Source organism: Cetorhinus maximus, chromosome 9 (assembly GCF_964194155.1).
Source record: "Cetorhinus maximus chromosome 9, sCetMax3.hap1.1, whole genome shotgun sequence".
Taxonomy (NCBI): Eukaryota; Metazoa; Chordata; class Chondrichthyes; order Lamniformes; family Cetorhinidae; genus Cetorhinus; species Cetorhinus maximus.
Genome location: NC_135887.1, coordinates 6980363 through 6994451, shown reverse-complemented (window position 1 = coordinate 6994451; position 14089 = coordinate 6980363). Strand labels below are relative to the sequence as shown.

The 14089-nt window shown below is 38.1% G+C and overlaps 1 protein-coding gene across 19 annotated transcripts in view; it reads left to right on the top strand.

The window, feature by feature from the left end:
- myo18ab (myosin XVIIIA b) overlaps nucleotides 1-14089 on the top strand; it is a 257823-nt gene that overhangs the window by 147142 nt on the left and 96592 nt on the right. For 16 of the 19 annotated variants that reach the window (XM_078547990.1, XM_078547989.1, XM_078547987.1 and 13 more), the window contains 7 exons: nucleotides 5656-5847; nucleotides 9806-9896; nucleotides 11513-11705; nucleotides 12034-12120; nucleotides 12625-12766; nucleotides 13031-13190; nucleotides 13377-13563. In XM_078547990.1, coding sequence (XP_078404116.1) covers nucleotides 5656-5847; nucleotides 9806-9896; nucleotides 11513-11705; nucleotides 12034-12120; nucleotides 12625-12766; nucleotides 13031-13190; nucleotides 13377-13563 — 1052 coding nt within the window. The remainder of the gene's footprint in view (nucleotides 1-5655; nucleotides 5848-9805; nucleotides 9897-11512; nucleotides 11706-12033; nucleotides 12121-12624; nucleotides 12767-13030; nucleotides 13191-13376; nucleotides 13564-14089) is intronic. The other 3 variants (XM_078547979.1, XM_078547973.1, XM_078547974.1) reach the window with 1 other exon arrangement.

Sequence of the window (14089 nt, the reverse complement as noted above, 5' to 3'; positions counted from 1 at the left end):
ACTGGATCAGGTCATCCCTCAATCTTCTAGATCTAAAACTGAACACTACTTCAGATGGAGTCTAACTAGAGATCTATACAACTGAAACAGAACTTCCTCCCTTTTGTAATCCAATCACCTTGATATAAAGGCCCACATCCCATTAGCCCTTTTGATTGATTTTAGCACCTGTCTGCTAACTTTAAATGATTTGTGCACCTGAATTCCCAAATCCCTTCAACCCTGTACAGTTGCTAATTTTTCATCATTAGGAAGATCCTCCAATTTAACTATCTCCAACCTAAAAGCTTCATGCTTGACCACATTAAATGCCACCTGCCATTTTATGGCCCACTTGCTTCATCGGTATATGTTCTTTCCTCTGCCATCTGCATTACTTGCATCCCTTCTAATGTAATACATTTTTAGGAGTTTTCAGCTCCCTTTATGGCAGTTTGATTGTTGGTAACACCATCTTTATTCTCCCAGTTCAGAGAAGAATGAGTTGCTCATCCATAAACCTTTCTTCTGGTTCATCAGATACCTTCATGAAGCAGCAAAAGTGTCCTAAGTAGCTTAAGAATTTGGTAGGAGCCAATCATGTGGTAAATTTATTCCACTGGAGTATGATACTGTGCTGTCAGTGAATCCAATATCCAGTTAACTGCCATGTTATTTCAAACATATAGTTAGCCTGAAAATCGGCCAAAGTCACTACAGTTCTAAATGAGAGCCTACTAGTTTATGAGCCAAGATTACATAGCATCTTTAAGTGTCCTCTTCATGCCGTGCCAGGAAAGCTTTTGTATGTTTTCATTCCTTTTCCTTAAATGCTTACATTTGAGGAAAAGCAATGAAAGGTAATGGAGAGGAACGCAGCTTTGGTCCTTTCATAAATTTAGGACCTTCCCAAAACAGTTCAACATTGTGATTTAGGTGGGCATAAATGATTAGATGTACACATGTAGATCCAAGGCCTATGCTCCACTTGATTAATAACACACAATATGTAAATGAAAGAGATTTGTCATTCGGTGTTGTAATGGGAGAGATATCATTGGGTGAAATTGTTGAACCATGTCTGAAGTAGAACCAGTTGCATGAAGGTTTTAAAACTTAATTCCGCCATGGATTTTTCTCCAACATAGCCAAGGAAGTGCTACAATGGAAGAAAATCCATTAGTGAGTAGCCTAAAAAATAAGAGCATTTCTACAGCCTACTGCAGTGGTAGGAATCTAGTTTTGCAAAAGTTTCTGTCAGCCTATGTCTTTGAGCTTGACATGATGGTTTCAATATGAAAATCTGTATGATGACAGTAATGTCAGTTCATAGGGTGCTTTATTTAGCAAATACTCAATTCAATTTGCTAAAAGGAAAAAGCAGTGCATTAAACTAATTTCAAATTTTGGCAACAACAGTATCTTGCACTGCACTTGGGCTACCACTTTTGTATTAGTATAAATGTTTTTTGGTAGTATACAGTCAGCAGTTGGGGCCCCAACAAGATATCTGAGGCAATTATACCAAATGATTTAAGATTCTTTTCAGGAGTTCATACCAGCTGCAGCACAAAAATAATAATGTTAGTAAGTAAAGATAAAACAATGAAATGTATTAGCAGGAGTAAACTTGAAGATTGTAATAATAACCTATCTAACAGCCTACATGAATTTCATAGAAGAAGAGGCAAAATGCTGCAGTTGAGGGAAATCTGAAATATAAGCAGCAAATGCTGGAAAGACCTAGCAGGCCAGGCAGCATCTGTAGAGAGGCAATGTTTTCCCTGATTGCCTGACCTGCAGAGTATGTCCAATATTTGCCATTTGTATTTCAGTACAGAAAGACCCTGTTGATGACTCTCCTTCACTATTTTGAGGAACTGAAGTCTTAAGTGGATTCTGGCATTTCCTATGAGGTTGTGTGCCTAGACTTCAAAAAATAATAATTTCACATTTATGCAGGACAGTTCAAAGCAATAAAATCCCAGGATGGGTGATAAATTGGCTAAAGAGTAAATGGCAGGGTTATTTAGAGCAATTATCTTAGGCGGAGAAAGAGGAGGAGTTCTGAATAGAGTGCCTTGTGTTATGAGACAGCCTTTTGGTAAAGCTGAGTTATTTTAAAATCCCAAAGGGAAACTTTAAACAACTATCATAACCTATATTTTTAAATGGTGTGCTTGAGATGTAACTCTAAATTCAGGAATCAGACCACCAGTTCTTGAGAGGTTTAATATTAAACTAAATGAAACATTTTATTAATTTACACAAGTTAAAAATATATACATGGCTGCAAATTACTACTATCATAACTTTTAACAAATTCCTAAACTAACCTCCATTAAGGCAACAGCAACCCATAGATTTTTAAGCAGACACCAGGCAAACCATTTTCACCTTACGAATTCCAAATGAGGTTCCATTCACTTTGGTTCCTATGGAGTCAGTCGGAGGCTTACAGCTGCTTTGATCTTACATTGCCTCTGCCCTGCAAAACTACTGAAGTTATGCCTAGCACAGCTCATTGAATGTGAATTCTCATTGTATCACCAGCTTCTAACAATAAAACCCCTTTCATAGTACCAATTTTATTAGCAATATAAACATATTGCTTGGTCTCTGCTCATTAGGTGCCAGATTTCACTCCACTCCTTGAATACTCTATTCAAAAAAATGCAATTGCACTCTACCTCTCTTACATCTCAAAACTAGTACACAGCAAAGCACCCAGACTAGCTGGTTTTAATCCAATTATGACACACCCATGGACTAAACCTCTATTTTAAAAGAAAAATATTTTCTAATAATGTATACATTAATAGCCCCATGACACTTGTAACATCTTGTTGAGACCCTCTTCTGTTATTAGTTGAACGGACAAACCTGGTGCAAAATGATTAAATTGTAGTGTGATGGCCCATGTGCTTTGGGGGGAAATCGTATATTTTATGTGGGATGGTGGTCCCTTTAAGAATTAGGATCTGAGTTCCAGTTTTGAAAAAAAACTGGGTTCTATTTAATGATAGTGTGACCAGGTTGCATAGCTGATAGAATAGCAGGATCAACCAGAAGTTAATTATAGGGGTGAGTAAATTGTAGGGGTGGTTTTCTGTTTAAGCAGTTTAGTTTGGGAGTTTAGAATAATCTGGATTGAAGGAAATATCTCAGCAGAACTTAGTTGAAATTCTAGATTTTGGCTAAAACAGTTAAAATTCTTGTTAACTGAAGGTCATTATTAACAGTGAGTTGAATTTCTGGTATAGCCAATTTGAAGGGGTAGGAAGGGGAGGGAGAGATCAACAGCTAAAGAGCATTAGAATCTAGAGAGTTCTGACCCAATGTAGCACCTTGGGTCACAGGGAGTTTGCAACCTTAGGACAGTTGGAGGAAACTTGAAGGACCACCTTGCTGAAGTAAACGGAAGGCCTGAGAAATCTCAGTCCATATATGAATCATTGTCAGTACCCAGACTAAAACAGTCAGTCTTCTAAGTTTTGGTAAGTATTTGACTTGAGAGTTTTGGGGTGCAGGTCTAATGATTGTAGAAGGAAAGTGAGTTAAGTCCTTTAATTTGGAGTATAAGTAATTGTGTTCATTGTATTTATATTATCATTAACTTAACTAGGTATTTAAGATAATGTAGTTATTATAGTTCATGTTTTTTGATTTTTGTATTGTAAAATTCTTTGTTTAAACAATGAAATTGGTGGCTCCATTTTTTTTTAAGTAAATACCTGGGTTTTCGGATTCTTAAAAATACCTAAAGTGTTACTGGTCTCTGCTGAGATCATAATGATGATAGCAAACTAGGAAGGTTATTTGATGCTAAGAGGTGGCATAGATACTACAAATGAATTGCACAAAATATATAAGTGAGTAAATTCATGGCACGTAATGTGTAAAAATATTATGCGTAACAGAGAGATGACCTGAATGAATAGTATTGATATAGTTTAGGGTGAAATTTAGATAAGTTTGGAGTATTGGACCTGATGCTCAACAAAGACAACCACTGTGGAGCAGGAATCATTAGGTAAAAGAACGCTATATAGCCAAAGCAGTAGAACGAAAATCAGGTCACATCTTGAGTACAATGCCAGTTGTGGTTATTCAGACAAAAGGGAGCAATTCAAGAAAAAAAGCCATGAGAACGGAAGTATAACGAAAGACTGGAAAAATCGCGACTATATTCAACCTTCACTGTATAAGAATATTGACGAGGTAAATCAAGAAAATAATTTCTAACTAAAGTTTGATAATAAAACAAGTGGACAAAGGTTCCAACAGGTAAAAGGGAAGTTTGGGTTTGATGTCAAGAAATTCTTTACATAATGAGTAATCAAAACATAGAATGGAGTAGTGGAAGCAAAACTGTTGGAATCATTTGAAAAGTACTATTGGATGTTGTGATGGGGGAGTGCACTCCTTGGGGTTGTTCTGGATGGATGAGCCAAAATGAGTTGAATGGCTTTTGCCATGTACATTTATCTTGTGAAGACTCTAGCTTAGTACAAAGCTGTTTTATACATTCACAAACTTTTAAACTTTTTATGGAATTTTTTTTGAGAAAGTGAACTCCCAGCTTCTCTATCCTAATATTAATAAGGTTAGCTGCCCAGCCAGCTTGTGTCCAGAAATGCATATGCCGAGCTTCATTGCAACTTAAAGGGAGTGTTCATGTTCAGTATATGACCTGGTTTGCTGCAACAACTGCAATGTAACCTTTTGTTCTTGCTCTATTTAAAACTGAGTGAGTGTATTAGTTTATGAGAAGTGCTGTTTGCTGTTATGAAGGCACAAAAATGCTAACAAATCCAACTTGCGGAACCAAAACTTCAACTTGTCTCAAAGCAAGAGGCTGATGTTTTATGAGATAGTGTTATAAGCTCGGAAGAAAAGATTTACTTGGATAACATTAAGGGTTAATTTATAGAAATAAGCTTGTGACATAGTTCTAATCAGATTTACCTTAGGGATATTTATAAGAGTAACCCTAAGTAAACAGTCCTCACTTCTTCCAACAAATGTTCCTCCTCTCTCAAAAACAAAATGTTACTAACTTTTACTTTAGTGTCTTATTCTTTTAAGTGCTGAATTTATGCACCTGAAGAGTTTTCCACATATATCTGGATATGTATGTGTTTTTGTTCATTGGAAACATGCATTGTCATAACTCTTGCTGTTTAAACCTGTTTCTGTATAGTACAGTTTCAAATTAGGGTGTATGAAATTGGAGTAGAATTCTGTTAGTTTTTCTTCTTAACCTTGTACAATGTAAGGTGGGGTCTTCCAGCCTCACCTGCTGCTGGGACCCGACTTTTGGCTGGGCCGCCGAATCTCCGGCACTGCGGGGTTGGAAAATCATGGCCGTAGCCTTTTCTGTGTAATATAATTAAGTACTTATCAGTCCCCAGATCTGACTTGACCTAAAATGATATGGAAAGGGACCCCAGTCGGTTCCATTTCCCTCCCACTATAATATATATCGAACAAATGCCCTGACTTGAAGCATGAATGCAAGCCTTAGCTTTAATGACTGTTCTCTAGTTAACAGCTCACTAGTGTGGCGCTGTTGTAATGTTGTCCATTTTGCTATTTTCTTCAGTTTAGTTTTTTTCCCCATATTGAATGTATGTTTTTGTTTACATTGTAGTGATTTGAACATAGTCACTAAACTGATCTTTATTATTAAAGCTGGGAGGAGACAGTTTGCCAGACATGAATGGGGCCAGAAAGCAGCCTATCTGTTGGGTTGCAATTTAGAAGAATTGTCCTCGGCACTCTTTAAGCATCAGCCAAAGGGTACACTTCAGAGATCAACTTCCTTCCGGCAAGGGCCAGATGAATGTGGACAGGGAGATGGATCAGGTAAAACCCTAACAACTTTGACCAAAGCTGCTAGTTTTAAAAATGATTTATTAGATAGCTTCAGGAAATGTTCTAATATTTAAATGAGAGTATTATGCACCTATTATTTAATAAACATACACAATAAAATTTGGTTAAAGTGATTGATTTGGGTATATTCATGTTTGGTCAGTGCAATATTGCCACATAGAAGCACACATTTATATTTGGCTGTGCCACTTGAAGCTTGAACTTTGTTAAGCATAAATAAAGGTAAAATAAGTAATTTACAAGTATACAGACATCCTAAAGTGCTTTACAATCAACTGATTATATTTGACAGCTGCAATGTTATGTAAACGCTGCAGCCAATTTGAATAAAGCAAAGTCTCAAAAATAACAAATAATCTAATTTTGGTGGCAGAGGTTAAGGGAGCAATGTTGGCCAGGTTATCGGTAGAATTTTTTGATACATTGCAACTAATGTCCTGATATGTTCCATCGATATTTACCCAGGCATCGACTTGGTTTACTCACTCAGCTGGAAGCTGGCACCTCTGACAATTCAGTACCCTTTAATACTGCATGAATTGTTAGCCTAGATGATTTATCAAAGTAAATACTACTTGCTCAACCCCATCCTCCGCTCTGACCTTGAGACCCTAGTCCCCAACAAAACCATTACTCTCCCTCACCTTAGCCATTCCTCTGTTACAGCCATCATCTCTGCTCCTTTAAGTCCAAGGGACGCAGACTTGAAAGCGTATGGCAGACAATTGGTTTTGCCATCCATCACCAGATCTGGTTGGGCCATGTAAAATACTATCTGGCCCCTCTTTTATCTGCTAAAATTGTTCATTATTCCAGGATCATCCTGGAATGCAGAGATATAACCCCTTTTTTTCTCTCTACCTGCAAACTGTCTTTTTTATGATCTTTCCCTTGCCCCTATTACTCTCACCTCCAACAATAAGTGTGAGAAGATCATGAATTTCTTTGTCACTGAGATTGAGACCATCCAATCAGTTGCCTCTGCTATGTCCTTCCTTAGTTTGGTGTATTTGTTGACTGATAATTAATGATTGGCTTATGTTGATTTTAGCTTGTTTATTACAGTAAAAGCCTTAAAACATGAAATCTTGTCCTTATTTCCAGTTATTTCCATTGGTTCTTGGGGAAATTCATCGTTATTAATCTCTATGGGGATCACAAAATGGGGAAGAGCTTGGAGTGGAGACTGAAAACAATGGCTTCAGCCTTAGCAATATTTAATTGGAGGACGTTTCTACTCATCCAATACTGAATGTTAGATAAGCAGTCCTGTAAATTAGCAATGGTGGAGAAGTGGAGAGAGGCAGTGATGAGGTAGAGCTTGGTGTCATCAGTGCACAAGTGAAAACTAGCGCTGTACTTTTGGTTATGTTGCTGAGGGGCAGCATGTAGATGATCCACTAGCCCACTGGGCCAAATTTTCTCTAAAACACCCCCCCCTGCCCTAGCCCTGCACTCCCATCTTAAATTTTTCCTCTTTCTCCCCTCATGCCCTCTGAGTACATCTTATCCATGCGGACTTATCTCTGCTCCCTCGACCCAATTCCCCCAAATTGCTGACCACACAACTTTCCCTCCTAGTTCCCATTTTAGCCGATATTATTGTTAACAGTTCTTTCTCTTTAGGTGTTGTCCCTTTCTCTGTTAAATCTATCGTCTTCACCCGTCTCCTCAAAAAAAAAACTCATCTTACTCTCCTTGCAATCTATCATCCTGTCTTCAACCTCCCTTTCCCTCCAATGTGCTGTTGTGTCTCGAATCCATGCTCATCTTTCCTGGAACTCCCATGTTTGAATTTTTCTGCCATAGTATAAAAACAGCTCTTATCAAAGTCACAAATGACACCCTACATGACTGTGACAAAGGTAAGCTTTCCCTCCTCATCCTTCTCAACCTATCTGCAGGCTTTGACATGGTGACCACACCATCCACCTCCAGTGCCTCTCCACTGTCACCTAGCTGGATGGAGCTTTTATCTGGTTCTGTTTTTATATAGCTAATTGTATCCAGTGTATCATTTGCAATTGCTTTTCTTCCTTTTCCTGCACAGTTACCTCCAATGATCTATCTTTGGCCCCTCTTATTTCTCATCTACATGTTGCCCCTCAGCGACATCTCCAAAAGCACAGCTAGTTTTCACTTGTGCACTGATGGCACCCAGCTCCACCTCATCACCACCTCTCTCAGCTTCTCTGCAGTTGCTAATTTACAAGACCGCTTATCCGACATTCGGTACTGGATGAGCAGAAACTTCCTCCAGTTAAATATTGCAAAGACTGAAGCTATTATTTTCAACCCCTGCTCCAAACTCTTCCCTATTTTGTGATTCCCATAGAGACTGATAACTATCAATTTCCCAAATGACCAATGGAAACTCCATTCCCTCTTCACAAATTTCAATCCTTGGGCTATACCAGACTATTCACAACCTTAGTGTCCTGTTTGATCCAGAGTTGAGCTTCTGGCTCCCGTTAGCTCTCCATCACACTTGCACCTCCATAACGTTGCCCATTTCCACCTCTGCTTCAACCCGTGCTTTTAGGTATCTTGGCCAGGCTTTTCCGATCCCGCTAGCAGCCACTTCATTGCAGGCGGGTCAGAAAAACTTGGAGAGTGGCCACAACTTTTTCCCATCTGACCCCCAACAATGCCTGCTGCTGGTGGGACCAGAAAATCCCGCCCCTTGAGTCAACAGTTCCAGTGCTCTCCTGGCTGGCCTCTCATCACTCTGCACTAACTTCAATTCTGCTGCCCATATCCAAACCCAAACTAAACTGTCAGCTGAGGATCAGTGGTAGCACATTTGCCTCTGAGTCAGAAGTTCAGGCTTAAAGTCCCACTCCAGAGACTTGAACCCATATCCAGTTTGACACTCTAGTATGGTACTGAAGTGAGGGAGTGTCGCACTGTCGAAGGTACCATTTCTCAAATAAGACATCAAACCTTACATCTCAGGTGGACATAAAATAACCCATGGTATTATTTTGAAGAACAGGGGTTTGGCCAATATTTATTCCTCAACAACGCCCAAAACATATTATCTGATCATTATCACATTGCTGTTTTTAGGCCTTTTCTGTGCATGAATTGGCAGCTGCTTTCCCTACATTACAGCAGTGACTACATTTAAAAGAAGCATTTAATTGACTGTAAAGTGCTTTGGGACATCCTCCCCAGTATTGCCTCCCCAAATCTCCCTGCATCTCCACCTCATTTTCTTCATTTAAGGCACTCCTTAAAATCTACCTCTTTGACAAAGCTTTCAGTCACTCCTCAGTGCCAATTTTTGTCTGATAATGCTTCTGTGAAACATTTTGTGACATTTTCTTTTGTTAAAGACACATAAATGCAACTTCTTAGGGATAGTGTAAAGTTATCAGCTGCTTTCTTGTCATTCAGTACTGTAAAGCTATGTTTGTAGAATTAGTTAATGATGCATGTCTCTGAAATTGCTCACCAAGCTGCCACAATCATAGATTTCATTCAGTAGATTTACACACTGGACATTCTTGAATACAACTGAACCCCAATGATTTATGAATGGATATAATTACATAGATGCATATGGATTACAAGTTTGGTAAAGTGAGGTTGACCATCAAAAGGAAATTATCAGTACGCACAGTGATAGTTAAAACCAAATTTGTCTGTGTATGTGTTTGTCTAAATTAATTTGTTTTTTGTTATTTCTTTTCCTGATGACTTTCATTATAATGGTGGAAATATAATATTTTCTGAAACACCTAAGACAGTACATTAGTATGGTTAGAACTATGTAAAGTACCAAATTGATCTATTCGGTATACATTTTACGTGTTGTAACTGTTGTCGGGACGTTATGATATACTTGTATTTTTTTTAAAAAGGTACAAGACTGTGCATGAACCAGTGTAACTATTATAATTTCATTATATGTATGTTTTAATAGGCCCTAGGATAACAGCAATAGAATGTCTAGAAGGAATGGCATCTGGTTTATATGGAGAGCTGTTCATGCTGCTAATCTCACTCGTTAATAGGTGAATCTTCATTTTTAGTTCGATTTGTATATAATGTTTGTGTAACTGCAAATAAGTGAGTACTAAATAGACATTTCTAAAATTCTTATAATTCATAATTGTTTAACCCTTGGAGTGTTAATTTCATTTGTCTCATTTAGAATCTGCGCACTTACTGGATAATATTTACAAGCTCTTGTAAGAAGTTACAAAATTTGATCTCTGTAACTGCACCAGCCTCACAACCTCTCTTTTGAATTCGTCCTCTGATTTTGGCCTCTTGTTCAGTTCATTTCCCTTACACCTCACTTTTGGCACAATGCATTTAGCCGCCTGGACCCCATGCTCTGAAATTCTCTGTCTAAGCCCTGCTGCTTCTGCTCCTCCATTTTCTTCTTTAAGACCTTCCTTGAAACACACCTCTGATCAGATCTGATCTGTCTACCCCTCCTATATCAACTTTTTTATTTCAGCGTTCATTTGTTTTTCTGCTTATACCTATACAAAGCACTTTGAGATGTTTTACTAAGTTTAAAGGCTCAATATAATTGCAGCTTGTAAATGTAAAATTACAAAAGCATAAAGGACCATGGACAAATGCTTCATTAGTGATAGTTTTTGAAGTAAACACAGGGCAGAATCTTGCCCTTGGACGGCGGGTGGGCCCCACCGGCTTGGCGGCGGGTGGGCAGCCGACCCCCACCACTGAAACGGGGCCTGCCGCCATTTTAAGTGGGCGGGCCGATTAAGGCCCGCCCAGCGGCATCCCCAACGGGAAGTGCTATACGTTTCCTGTGCGGGGGGTAGGGGGGGAGGGAATCTCCAGCTGTCAAAGTGCGCTCTTTCGTGCATGCACACGAAAGAGCGTACTTCTCCCTGAGGCAAAGTCCTGTCTCAGGGAGAATACTGATAGTGTCAAGAACATTAAAAATAGAAACATTAAAAAATTATTAACATGTCTCCCTCATGTGACAATGTCACATGAGATGGGGCATGTTAATAAATATCACATGTACTTTATTAATTTTTTTCAATACGGACATGAAACTTCATCCCGCCAGTGGATGAAGTTTCATCAATAATCTGGAGCCCGCTGGGGCTCCTGGCCTGCCCGCCAGCCTTAAGGTTGGACGGGCAGGTCTTTAATTACTTTAAATAGCCTGTCAATGGCCTCAATTGGCCATTGACAGGTCAGCGGGTGGACAGCTGATTTCGCTGTCCGCCCGCCTTCCTAAAAATTTAAAGGGATCGGGATGACATCAGAGATTCCTCCCGACGTCATCCCGCATCATTTTCCCCTTGCCGTCCGGGCCCCGCCCCCAAATCGCCAAGGGGAAAATCCTGACCACAGCTTTTTTTAATGCAAAGGCAGTGTCATATGTGTTCAGTTCTGATGAGTACAGATTTAGTTCTGATTTGATTGTTATGCAAGTCACCATTTTTTCATCAACTATGTGTTTGACATGTATAGAAGCCTGTCATGTTAAAGAGCTTCTAATCAGACTGCTGAAAAAATCTACAAGTACAAAGTTTCTGTTGTCCAATACTAAAGCTGTTCAAATACGTAAAGCCAAGAAATGTACAAAATTATATTAACGAGGTTTGCTGTTTCTGACATTACTCTTAATTCATACTAGGGCTCTTAAATCCACTCAGAATTCACTTTGTTCAATAATGATAGTGGACACCCCTGGATTTCAGAATCCAAAGAACACATCACATAACAGAGCTGCAACTTATGAGGAACTCTGCCACAATTACGCACAGGAACGTCTACAGATGCTCTTCTATGAGCGAACGTTTCTGAAAGAGCTTGATCGATACAAGGAGGTATTCTGTTTGCCGCAGAACTAACTATTATAATGGACTGTGATCAATAAATAATAAACTGTACATTTTCATCTGGTAAGATTGATGAATTTGCATCCAAAGCTCTTGTTATGTTGAGGCAGTCAAGTAGTCTGGAGCATTTCTTTGACTTAAAATAATGTGGTAACCTCTGTAATCTCTAAAATTTAGTAGATTAGAACTTTGAACACAATTACTTTATTCTTCTTATCTTACTATACAATAAATCTATACTAATCAACTGATGGTTGTCTAAAGTTGTAACTGTAATCAGAGTTAAGCCTACTAATATGTCCTCTATCCTCTCTAGGAAAACATAGAGCTTGAATTAGATGATGTAGAGTCCAGTTCTTCTTTTTCTGTAGCTGCCATAGATCAAGCCTCTCATCAGGCACTGGTAAGAAGCTGAGGCATGATGATTTAAAAAAAATATATATATATAAATTTATTATGCTATTTAATACCAGATATAGGAAGCATATCAACTTTGCCTTGATAAGTACAAAGAGCTTTTACAGAAGCCTGGCTTTGTAATAACGGAAAGTGCATTTAAAATCACTTATTAAAGCGTGTCTTAAATAGTGCGGTTAATAATTGATCAGTAGCTACAATTAAGTCTGATGCTATCAGGATTTTTAAAAATCATGTGCTATTAGTATTACCATTAATATGGTGCTTTTTTGAAATACAGGATACTGATGTCTGTGTATACATGTCTCTGATGCATTAAAATGTACTTTGCACTCATCATTGCTCCTAATGAGCCAGAGATTGCTTTTTCTCATCCATATTTAAGTTTCTCTGCAACATTATTAAATGAATGAAAAGCTTGTATAGCTCACAAAGCTAAGCAGGAGAGCACATTTCAGAATGATGCATTACTTTATATTTCTCCTGACAGGTTCGAACTTTGGCTAGAACGGACGAAGCAAGAGGGCTGCTTTGGCTGCTAGATGAAGAAGCGTTACAGCCTGATGGAAATGAAGATACACTTTTAGAACGACTGTTTACATACTATGGTCGACAAGATAATGATAAGAACGGTGCAGTACCATAAACAAAATAATTAAACTCTAAGCAATAACACAGAACAAATAATTTCAGAATGCATGCCAGTAAAAGTCTCACTAGTATACACTCCAGTGCATTTTTTTCTCTTGTAAAAGGTCATCAAAATATGTGTAAACACTTAGCTTTACATATTTGAAAATGATTTATTTGATCTAGGCAACTAGTTTTGATTGTGTGCTGGATGGAAGTAGGAAAACTGCTAAAACCTTACCTGAATTTGTTGCCTTGCTTTACAGGCCAGAGCCCATTGCTCAAAAGCAACAAACCGCATCACTTTATCCTAGGACATTGTTACAATACCAATTGGGTGGAGTATGACACAACTGGCTGGTTGACTCATGCAAAACAGAACCCTGCCTCCCAAAATGCTGCTGCCCTGCTGCAGGATTCACAGAAGTAAGGAGTAGCTGTTTTTACCAAGTGTTTAGTACAGTATTTGTAAGATATTAGCAATATTGATCCAATATGTAGCTTTAATTATTTTTATATAGATGGTGGTGGCTAAGGTTATGAATTGTAATGTATTTTTCTGCCATTTTTAGTGTGATGTAATTATAGTACAATTGCAATTTTTTTTTCCAGGAAAATCATTAGCAATCTCTTTATGGGCAGAGCTGGAACAGTCACGGTATTGTCTGGTTCAATTGCTGGTCTGGAGGGAGGATCCCAGCTTACCTTAAGAAGAGCCACAAGCATGAGAAAGACTTTCACCACTGGTGTAGCTGCTGTGAAGAAGAAATCATCCTGCATTCAGATTAAGCTCCAAGTGGTTAGTAAATCAATAAACCAGGTTCAACATTTAGGTATCACTGTGTTTAAGATTTGGTTGGATGCATGTTTGCTGAGAGGAAAATACCACTATATATGTAATGGTTGTATAAAGAATGATCTATTTATTCAGTTGCTGCTCATCATTATTATTTCTATTCACGGCAATAATAATTTGAATTGCTTCATAAAACAATGCCATAAGTCTAAAAAGCAGATGTGTTAATTTCAAGTTTACTTTTCTTTGACTTTTAAAAGTATTAGAGATTCTTTAAAAATTAGCCATCGATACATTATAACTCTAACTAGATTAGATTCCATTCATAAACAGAACCCTTTTAAATATAGTAGAAAATAATTTTGTTCATTTAAAGCTGGTTACAATAATGACCCGTTATCTATTGCTAGTGCTAATATTTTAACAAATCTTACTGTAGTTTTATTCTTTGGTTTTGTAAATTTTTGACTTACCATTTTTAATTTGACTCTTGATCAGTATGTAAGATAAGGCCAGCTGTTATGTTTAG